This window comes from Notolepis coatsorum (genome assembly GCF_963971535.1).
Source record: "Notolepis coatsorum genome assembly, chromosome: 9".
Lineage (NCBI taxonomy): Eukaryota > Metazoa > Chordata > Actinopteri > Aulopiformes > Paralepididae > Notolepis > Notolepis coatsorum.
In genome coordinates, this window is record NC_140173.1 from 30,839,435 (window position 1) to 30,851,032 (window position 11,598).

An 11,598-nucleotide genomic window follows, 5' to 3' on the forward strand; every position below is an offset into this window, starting at 1 on the left:
TAATTAGAAGTAGTGCATCCAGTCTCTCTCTCTAACTCTGTCTCTCCGTCTCTCCTCTCCAGGTAAATATGTCTACCAGCCGATGACCAGCGTGTGCCAGCTCCCCAGCACTCCCGTTCCCTCCAACCCCTCTGACCACGCCCCGTCATTCAACCTCTCCGTCTCATTGGCCGAACGCTTCCTCAGGACCGCCTCCTCAATAGTTGCCCCAGCCAATCAGCCTAATTCTCCTAAGTTCTGTGTCATCGCGCAGCTTTTTATGGACGACTACGTGGTGAAGAGGATTAACGGCAAGATGTGCTACGTCCAGAGACTGCCCCTAACCCCGCCCCCAAAGACCCAAGCCACGCCCACGACACCGCCGAGCATGCTCAGTAGCTCCCCTCGGATTTGTCCGAGTCCCGGACCTCAGCCCCAGCGATCCAATCAGAAGCCTCCTCAGACTACTAAAGCGCACCAGCCTGCGGTGGATCAAAAGCCTGTCGGGCAGAAACTGAACCCTTGCTCATCCCCTTCCAGCTCCGAGGATTCTGGGATTAACGCTGTGGGCGGAGCTTATACAGAGTCATATGACGAGGAGGAGGATGAGGAGGAGGAGGAGGAGGAGGAAGATGAGGGAGAGGAGGACGAGGAGGAAGGAGAGGAGGAGATGAGCAGTGATGTGGAGTCGAGTCCCGGTTCTCTGTGGGAACAGGAGTTCTCCCTCTTGGCTCCATCCAGGTCCATGGTGGAGATTATAGAGAAGATGGAGACCACAGTCTGACACACGCACACACACACACACACACACACACACACACACACACACACACACACACACACACACACACACACACACACACACACACACACACACACACACACACACATACACACACACACACACACACACACACACACACACACACACACACACACACACACACACACAATGTGTAAATAAAGTGCTAATCGACTACAGGAAAAAAGGTACATAATGTACGTCATGTTATAGCCTTAAGTAGGGATGCCCCGATCACGTTTTTTGCCACCGATCACCGATCGTCTTGAGCCATATCGGCCGATACCGATCCGATATAGATCGTTTTTGATTAAAATTTTTTAAATTAAAAATAATTTTATATACATATTTTTTTTTAATAAAATATACATATTATATAATTAGACTTGTACTTGTAGTTGTATTATCTGCGAGACATCACCACCACGCAACAAGTCAAAATGCTCGCTATCTGTGTACTCGAGTAGCCTCCAGCTACGGCCAGGATTCTCCGGCGCTGCAGCTGGACCCTATTGGTATAAATCACATTCAGCATGCCCTCAGCCCGAATACGCATCGAATCAATGTTATAAGACATTGATATCAGGAGCTATCTGTAGCTACTGCTAGCCGGCTAGATAGCGTTTAGACAACGCCTCAGTGAACTATTTAGTTTAGAGCTAACGTGAGCTACCGAGTCAACGGAGGTAACTTATCATGCACTCGACTATTGCTGGAGCATTTGTTGATATCAGCAGCTATCAGTAGCTAGCCAGCTAGATAACGTTAGACAATGCCTCATGTAGTCACTGGGTCATTTAGTTTAAACAGTAACGTTAGCTCGGTAGGTAGCCAACGTTAGCTCACGTCGCATGCACTAGAGCAGACTGTTGCCGGAGGCAGCCTCTTGTTTACATGGGTGCGGGAGGTAAGTACATATATTACATTATTCAAAAAACTGTTTACGTTTTCAGAAAACGTTTAAGTTCCCCTGCTGGGGATCGAACCCTGACCTGAACCCTAACTTTAGTGAATGTTTAAACTAACCCTAACTCTAACTATGCTCATAGTGAGACAGTGGTGAGAGCACTAACTATAATCATAGTGAGATAGTGGTGAGAGCACTAACTATAATCATAGTGAGACAGTGGCGTGAGAGCACTAACTATAATCATAGTGAGATAGTGGTGAGAGCACTAACTATAATCATAGTGAGATAGTGGTGAGAGCACTAACTATAATCATAGTGAGATATTGATGAAAGCACTCGCCCCACGACTGCAACGACCGCCGGTTCAACTCCTGGTCGCAGCGTTTGTTTTGGACTTTTGCCGATACAATACGTAAATAAAATACAAAATATATTACCCGTGGCTATAACATAACGTACGTTATGTACTTTTTGTTCCTGTGGTAGATTATTACTTCATGCACGTTTTCTGAACCCTGTTTGACAAACACATACACGTGCAATATTTCTGAGCATAAATACATACACATGTAAACACAGAGACAACACACGCAGACACACCTAGAAACTTGCCTAAGACCACTAGCCCTCTGGTGGTAGCTGTGTGTTCCCCAGCAGGGTGCCTCTTCTCTGGGGGCGCTTGATGCTTGGTCTCGTCCCCCTCCAGGCTCCCACGCTAATGAGTCCTACTCGTGCTCAGCGGGGGTATTTTTTTTTATTTTTTTTACATCATCTTATAATATGGGACCGAAAAAAGCAACGTTTGTTTACTGGAAATCTATCCACCTTGGAAACTCAACTTTCACACAACAGCAATCGCAGATAATGTTGTTTTTTGTTTGTTTGTCGTGCGAAACGGATTGACCAAATAAAGAAAATAAATAGTTTAGCGGACATGAATTAAAAGTAAAGCCCTGGGCCCAGCCTACCCCTGCCGGCTGCTGAAATCCCTTTCATTGTTGCAGCTGCTTCCATTGTGCTGGACAGGAAGGTAACTGAATGGACTTCAAAAATAGAGTTTCCTTAACGTCTAAATGCCGTAGTCCTGACCTTGTATTCACCCCAAACAAACAAACACAGAGGCAATGTTCACACTGCAGGCAAAACGTCTCTTTCTTGCTCTCACAGTCAGTGAGTCAGATCAGTTGGTTTCAGTGTGAAAAGCACAAATCACATGGAATCTGATCTTTTCCATTCTGATTTGGGCCACTTTAGACTCTATAGCGTGTGTGTGTGTGGTTGAGTTTGTGTCTCAGAAGCTACACTCATGATGATACAGTAGTCCACAGCTGAGAGGTGTCTGTCTGTCTCAGCCAGGCTCCAGTCAGGTTCGAAAGACAATGGAGATGCTCACTCACAGACAGGCCAGACAGCATGGCAGACAAGGAATGAGGCTTTGCAGTGTAAACGTAGCCAGAGAGATTGGAATATGCGTTAGCTATCTAATTAATATATTCAATATGATTTTTATTTTGAGGTACAGACCTCAAACTCTACACTGTAAGGAAAAAAAGCTGCAAGAAAACGGTAAATGTCTGGCATCAATGGTTTCCAAATACTTACTGTCAAATTACAGTCAAATCAAATACATTCACAGATTACAACCTTTATTTAATGGTTAATATTTTTATGGTATTTACACTTAAAATAGAAAAACAAAGGTAATCTGTAAAATAATACAGTGAATTTCCTGTGATTAATTTTTTTTAACAGTGTAGGAAACTCATAAAAACACGCTCTGTTTTCCAAGACACCAAGGCCAATGAAGCACATCTTGCTGTTCATGGTGCACACAGTACACAACCTGGATCAGAGGAAGGTGTGCAGGGATCTGATGGAGCCACGTGCCCTAAACCACTCATGTAATGACCCAGTTACTTAAAAAGTCAACCCTTGGCGGTCAGGTGGCGTAGCAGAGATTGCGTTCGTCACCAACGCCGGAGATGCTGGGTTTGCGTGTTCGAATCCAGCTCCCGGCGTTGTCACCAGCTTGGCTGGCCGTTCACACTAATACAATTGGCAGTATTAGAGGGTGGGAAAGCTGGCGGGTGGGTCCTGGGCGTTGTGGACAGCGACCCCTACAGTTCGGTCGGGGCGCCTGCTCAGCAAGGGTAGGATCTGGAGGGAGGTAGTGCGGCGTCCCACACGTTACACTCTCCCAGTGAGAATCTGCGCGGCCAGGTTGGCTGCCGGCAGGCTGCACATGCGTCGGAGGAAAGCATGTGACAGTCTCCGGCCTCTCGGACCAACAGTAGGGGAAAGTGCGCAACAACCAGGAAGGGTGGGATGGGAAAAAGAAGGAGGGGGAAAAACATAAAAAATAAATAAAAAATAAAAAAAAGTCAACCCTTGAAATAATATAGTTAAATTACATCAAAATAGATCTGATCTATTTTCAGACCTGGACCATTCCAAGACATCCGACAGCCCTGTCCTCCACCTCATGGACGTGTATGAAAGACCCGGGTCTGAGCTGTGTTCTGTAACGCACACCATGTCCACGGAGCTGGCAGTCTGCTGTTCCCTCTCTAGACGTGTGAGCTTAAAGGGGCACTTCACCAAAAACAACGCTGATTCATTTTGCACATAATCTCACACACATCCAATAACTCCAAACAGTTTTTCACACATTCATTTAGTTCGACATTTATTAAGAGTAAATGAGTTTGAATATGGCCACCAGAGATGCCATTGAATCCTTGCGTTGTTAATTACAGCTCAATGAAATTATAAGGTAGCAGTTCCTATATAAGACAAGGTACAATATTGCTATTGTCATCTACATCATTTCATGGTGCTATAATTAACACAAGGATTCAATGTCGCCCAATATGTTATATTATATAATATGCTATATATATTTATTTGATATGGTATATATTGATGGCACATATGTAGGTTTTCTTCTATGCTTTCTGACAATCATAACAGTGTCACAGGACTCTGTTTACTGAAACGCAGCAACATGTTTTCTTTTCATTATAATTTTTCTTCTTTGCAGCTGCAATCATTATTTTTTGACAGAATCTTTCACATTTTCAAAACTTCTTATGACCACCTGCTGTCAGGAGGTCTCATTGAGTCATGGTGTCCTACTCAATCAACCCTGCTGTCAGGAGGTCTCCTTGAGTCATGGTGTCCTACTCAATCAACCCTGCTGTCAGGAGGTCTCATTGAGTCATAATAATAATGCAGGAAGTCTTTATTTGGCATGCAAACGACACACACATGCGATGGGCGGCACACACACACAGGAACACACACATGCAATTGTTCTTGTGTCGCCTAATGCGATTGAGTCTCTGCACTTGACCCATCCCGTCGTCCTTCCCCCCATGGGTGAGGGGAGGAGCCGCGGCCCGGGGACCAATCCAAGTGATCCTGCCCGTCTTCGTCAAGGACGCCACAGCGTTAGCGATCTGTTATTGTGCATGTTTTTCCATTGGGTTTATCTTATCGGTGGGGAACCCTTGCGAGCACGGGGAGAACATGCAAACTCCACACAGAAAGGCCTGGGAGATACCCCACCTGGGTACCTGGCATCATGGAAACCTGGTCCCCAAGCGGGAATCGAACCCTGGACCTTCTTGCTGTGAGGCGACAGTGTTAACCACTACACCACCGAGCCGCCGTCATGGTGTCCTACTCAACCAAAGTCTGTTGTTATTCCATCATTTATTTTCTTTGTTGACAACCTTCTTTTCTTTGTTGACAAAACCTGAACCGCGTTTTAGCTCTGCCTATTTTTATAAATCTATGCATTTAAAATGTCATGTGTCTTTTCCAGCGAACCTCTTAATTACATCAATATTGTGCCCTCAGAACAGTGTTATATTTGTTGGTTAAGTATTTAGCCTACCTACCACAACCACGAAATGTCCAAGAGAGAGTTGTATGTATTGTTGTTGAAATCCAGTAAATACATGCATGGAAATTCTTTTTTTAAGCAAATCTCTTAGTTCCAACAAGACAAGTATTGTGTTTCTAGTGGCTTATTGACAATGAACACTTTTGCGGAAAAAAACAAGTCTTTCATTTTGGGAGAAAGAGAAAGAGCGCTGTGTCAACGATGGCTCATTGCTGCCTTGAGTTCCTCTCAACATTGACTTCTTTTTTTACAGAATCATAAAACAATGATAATTATTGTGAAATGCGGACATCCCATCATCTTGAGGTTCCTTTGCCTTGTCAGGAGCCAGGCGCTTCCTCTGGCCGCAACACGTTGTGATCGAGCGTCAACCACAACTTATCCTATAAGCGTCACATTGCTGAGTCAAACAGAAAAGCACAAATCCATCGATAAACTTTTTTTTTTTTTTTTTTTGTCTTTTTCCCCCTCCATTTTCCGCCGATTTTCTCCCATCCCAATGTTAGTCGTATGCCAATTCCCAGTCCCTTCCTGGTCGCTGCGCACCTACCCCCCACAGTCAGATCATCTGGGAGAGTGGAGGCTACCACGTGCTTCCTCCGACACACGTCCAGCCAATCACCGCTTCTTTTCACCTGGCAGCGCGGATTCTCATTGAGAGGGCGTAGCGTGTGGGAGGACCACACTATCCCCCTCACGTCCAATCCGCGCTTAGCAGGCGCCCCGACCGAACTGTAGGAGTCGCTGTTTACAACGACCCGGACCCACCCCGCCAGCTTCTCCCACCCTCTGATACAGCCAATCGTATCAGTGCAGACGGCCAGCCAAGCTGGTGACAACCCCGGAGCTGTGAGCTGGATTCGAACAGGCAAATCCAACTCAGCTCCGGGGCTGGTGACGAACGCAATCTCCGCTCGACCACCTAACCGCCCCCAACTGTTCTGATGAAGATTTAGTTTTCTGAAAAGTAAAATGAAATCACTTACTTGATCGGTTGATTTCAAAGTGAATTGACTCCCGACCCGGGTTCTTGCGTCAGGAACTTCAGACATATTTTAATAGCTACAGCTTATAGATAAACAACCATGTATAATCTCACATCATATGAAACCAACCAGTTTTTGTTATTATTATATACTGTATATTGTTGTTTATCTTTTTATTATTAAATTGTTTTAAACATTGAAGAACAATGTTGTATGTGCTGAATTATTACTTAAAGGACACCTTTATTATTTTAACCCAGGCTCTATTTAAACATTGTGATGCTGACTAGTACTGAACCCAGGCTCTATTTAAACATTATGATGTTGACTAGTACTGAACCCAGGCTCTATTTAAACATGGTGATGCTGACTAGTACTGAACCCAGGCTCTATTTAAACATGATGTTGACTAGTACTGAACCCAGGCTCTATTTAAACATGATGATGCTGACTAGTACTGAACCCAGGGTCTATTTAAACATGGTGATGTTGACTAGTACTGAACCCAGGGTCTATTTAAACATGGTGATGCTGACTAGTACTGAACCCAGGCTCTATTTAAACATGATGTTGACTAGTACTGAACTCACACGCACAATATATGCTTACCTAGGATTTGACTTGATTCAACAACAAAGCAGTCGGGGCTAGCCGACTTTTTTTTTCACAACTGAGGTAGGTAGATAACATTTTGAATCAAGTCAAATCCTTTTTAGAGACTAAAGTACAGAAAAAAGGTACCGTTGGGTACCGGTATCGATTCACAGGTACCGGTACCGTATCGGTTCAAATGTGAACGGTACCCATCCCTACTGAACACACAACTGCAGGGCAAGGGCATTTTTGCTCATGAAATGCATAGCCATGTGAAAGCCTTCATGACAAAGTTGCAATTAATTTCAAGGCAACTAGGCAGCAACAATCTCAAACACATGAAAACCCTGAAAGAAGTCAAACCATCAGCTGATCACCGGCACAGGTACTCATCCATGTTGGGAGCACTGCATGATGAATTTTCAAGGCGTTTTCAAGATTTCAAAAAGGTTGAGGATGAAATGCAGCTGGTTTCCTCTCCCTTTACCTGCAGTGTTGATAGTTGTTCAGCTTGAACTCATTGACCTGCAGTCTGATTCACTACTGAAAGAGCACTTTAAGTCAGCATCACTGCTATAGTTCTACTCTGCTCTCAAGGAGGAGAACTTTCCAAACATGAGGAGACATGCTCAGAAGATGTTGGTTCTCTTTGGATCCACCTACATATGTGAACAGACATTCTCAGTCATGACGTTTACCAAGTCCAGGTACAGATCTTCTCTCACTGATGAACATCTGGCAGCTGTGCTTCGCATCTCCACCTCAGACATGCAACCTGACTTTGATGGACTTGTTAAAGCTCAACAGAGACTGGATTTCTCACACTGAATAATAAAAAAAAAAAAAACTGAAGAACACTAAAATGTGGAAATATAACAAGTGAAATGGGACACTTTTTTTTGCACAGTTCTGAAAACATAAAATGTTTAATATAGGCATGTAAAGTAAAAAAGGCTACAAAACTGGGACACTTTTCTTTACACAGTTCAGTGACATGTCTTGTTTATTTTTGCTATAAGATGATGTGATATCTTTAGAAAGCTAAGAAAATCCTTGTTTCAATAGTATATGAAACTCAAAATGCCCTTTGTTATTAATGTTTCACATTTTGTTTATCATTTTGGAAATAAATTCTATTTGAATAAATGATATTTTTGAAAGCTAACCTCACATTTTAATTGCCAAATAATAACATACACTCTTACCAGGGGTCAAAACAATGCCATTTACTGCTTTTTATATAGAAATAAAATGTATATTATGCATAATTGAGTTTGGAATTTTGGCCCGGCCCGCCAACATATTTTCAGTTGCTCATTCGGCCCCCTGGGAAAAATAATTGCCCACCCCTGGTATAGACTAAACATCTATAAACAATAGACTATGTATGGACAATAGACTATCTATAGACCCCACCTCTCTCTCTCTCCTCCTTTACCCCTTGCCTACTATGTTTCCATTTAAATGTTGATTTGTAGCCCTGGGTTAGTGAGGAGACACACATACAACCTCTAATCTCCTCTCATCCTCATCTCTCTCTCCCCCCTCCTCTCATCCTCCTCCCAGTATCCCTCAGCAGACAGATGAGAACAGGCATGGTGTTGTTCAAGTGTAGGTTACATGACCGTTTTCCCTAATGCACAAAGACCTCTCTCTCCCCCTCTCTCTCTCCTACTATCACACATTCAGGGTGCAGAGTGGAAGGACGAATGGTTGAAGATGTGTAGTCATACTGACAGTCACACACTTACTCGTGTACACACACACACACACACACACACACCCTTGGCAGGCAGTGGAGCATAGAGCTCTTAGAGAAACACTGTATGGGGGTTGATTACCCCTTCCTGCTTTCTCCTATTCATACACACTCTTACACTCTCTCTCTCTCTCTCACACACACACACTTTATCTGAAACTCCCTCTCTCTCTTGTACACTATATATTTTCTCTCAGTACCTACACAATCAGACAGAACCTACTAACCATACTAACCTCAGTACACAATCAGACAGAACCTACTAACCCTACTACCCTCAGTACACAATCAGACAGAACCTACTAACCTCAGTACACAATCAGACAGAACCTACTAACCTCAGTACACAATCAGACAGAACCTACTAACCCTACTACCCTCAGTACACAATCAGACAGAAGCTACTAACCTCAGTACACAATCAGACAGAACCTACTAACCCTACTACCCTCAGTACACAATCAGACAGAAGCTACTAACCATACTAACCTCAGTACACAATCAGACAGAAGCTACTAACCCTAGTTCAAGTTCAAGTTTCAAGTTTCTTTAATAGTTGTCATACAGAAGTACAGAATACTTTTATACAAAATGCTTCTTACTGTTACGCTCCAGAGACTGTGCAAGACAAGATAAGTATGAAATAGAATAACATAGTATAATAGTGTATTCGTTAATATTGGCTGTGTTATCACGGAATACACTCCAGTCTGTGCATTCAAGTGCAGCTTGGAGTGTCTCCTCTGACGTCACGGTCCAACGCTTAACCTCTCGCGAGACCACCGGCGTTCGCTTGAGACTTTGTTTATACTTTGGCAAAAGAAAAATGGCGGCGTGATCGGACTTACCGAATGGACTAAGAGCCTGTGACTTGTACCCATTCTTAAATTGCGAGTATACATGGTCTAATATGTTCTCGCCTCTGGTGGGACAGGTCACATGCTGATAGAAATTCGGCAACACCTTTTTAAGACGCGCGCTGTTGAAATCGCCCAGAACCACAATGGCAGCGTCAACGCTAGCTATCTGTTGTTTATTTACCTCGTCGTGAAGTTTTGAAAGTGCGGTCCCAGTGTTCGCGTGTGGTGGGATGTACACTCCGATGAGGATGATGTACGTCAACTCTCTCAGAAGAAAGAAGGGTCAACATTTGATCGCGATAAACTCCAGGTCTGGGGAGCAGTGGTTAGACAATTCCTTTGCGTTGCCTATATCGCACCACTCCTTGTTTATCATGAAGGCAATGCCGCCTCCCTTCGTCCTTAGTGACTCCGCCGTCCGGTCCTTGCGGAGGACAAAGAAGTGGTCTGCCGGTTCTATTGCATGATTCGGGACATCTGGAGACAGCCAAGTTTCTGTGAAACAGAGGACATTACAGTCCCGAATGTCCCTCTGGAATTGGATCCGTGCTCTGATGTCGTCCAGTTTATTTCCTATCGATTGCACATTGGCCAACAATATGCTGGGCAATGTGGTTCTGTGTCGTTTGGACCTCAGTCTGTTCCGGACCCCGGCTGCTCTTCCTCGTCATCACGGCTTCTCCTGGCTTTGGCCACGGCCACAACAAAGGATCTCAGCGGGCCACTGCTGCTGTTCAGCAATCCGATCCAGAGAGCAATCCAATCGGTAAGTTTTCCTTAATCCAATGTCAATGATTGACTGACGGTCATACACATATAATGCACCAACAGTAGGTGCAAATAAAACTCTTACTATAAAAATTAACAAAAGAAAGCACAGTCTCGACGGAGCACACAATCAGACAGAAGCTACTAACCCTACTACCCTCAGTACACAATCAGACAGAAGCTACTAACCCTACTACCCTCAGTACACAATCAGACAGAAGCTACTAACCCTACTACCCTCAGTACACAATCAGACAGAACTTACTACCCTCAGTACACACCCAGACATAACCTACTAACCCTACTACCCTCAGTACACACCCAGACATAACCTACTAACCCTACTACCCTCAGTACCTACACAATCAGACAGAAGCTACTAACCCTACTACCCTCAGTACCTACACAATCAGACAGAAGCTACTAACCCTCAACTTAAGATTTGGCCCTCTTATTACACATGTGATCCGGATTTGGCGTGACACACAGAAAACGTGTACTAATCACCATAAATGGCACATGCATTCTCCCCTATTTAATAACAATTTACTCCTTATTGGACAACAACCTATCAGACACCCTGGTTGGGAAAAGAAAGGCATACACACATTGGGGGATATCTTCGATGACTCTGGTCTCCGCTGTTTTCAAGATATATCCAACAAATTTAACCTTTTTCTTCTATTTACAAATAAGAGCAGCTCTGAAGGCTCACGGCGTCCCATGGGATGCTCCACTTGAGCACCACAGGTTTCACAAATTCTTTTATGACAAGGAGACGTCGAGAGGCTTCGTCTCTGACTTTTATCGCCACTTACTTACGTCCTCATATTATAAGGTCCTTCCCCTAGACACGGTTTGGAGGAAGGATATCCCAGAGCTGGAGGTAGATTTAGATTGGGATGCAGTCTGGGAAAATGTTCGGCTATCATCACGCAACCCAGATCACCAACAGATTCATCTTAACTTTGTTCATAGGACTTACCTGACCCCTAGACGATTGCACCTAATGGGTCTCAGACCGGACTCTCGA

At 44.1% G+C, this 11,598-nt stretch overlaps 1 protein-coding gene across 1 annotated transcript in view; it reads left to right on the plus strand.

Annotated features, from left to right (window-relative positions):
• The window catches only part of LOC311234185 (UPF0524 protein C3orf70 homolog A-like), a 66,481-nt gene extending 62,736 nt beyond the window's left edge, over window positions 1-3,745 (plus strand). The window contains exon 2 of the mRNA XM_084321307.1: window positions 63-3,745. Within this exon, the coding sequence (XP_084177433.1) occupies window positions 63-763 (701 nt within the window). The 3' untranslated portion in view covers window positions 764-3,745. The remainder of the gene's footprint in view (window positions 1-62) is intronic.
• Window positions 3,746-11,598: the final 7,853 nt, after the last annotated feature.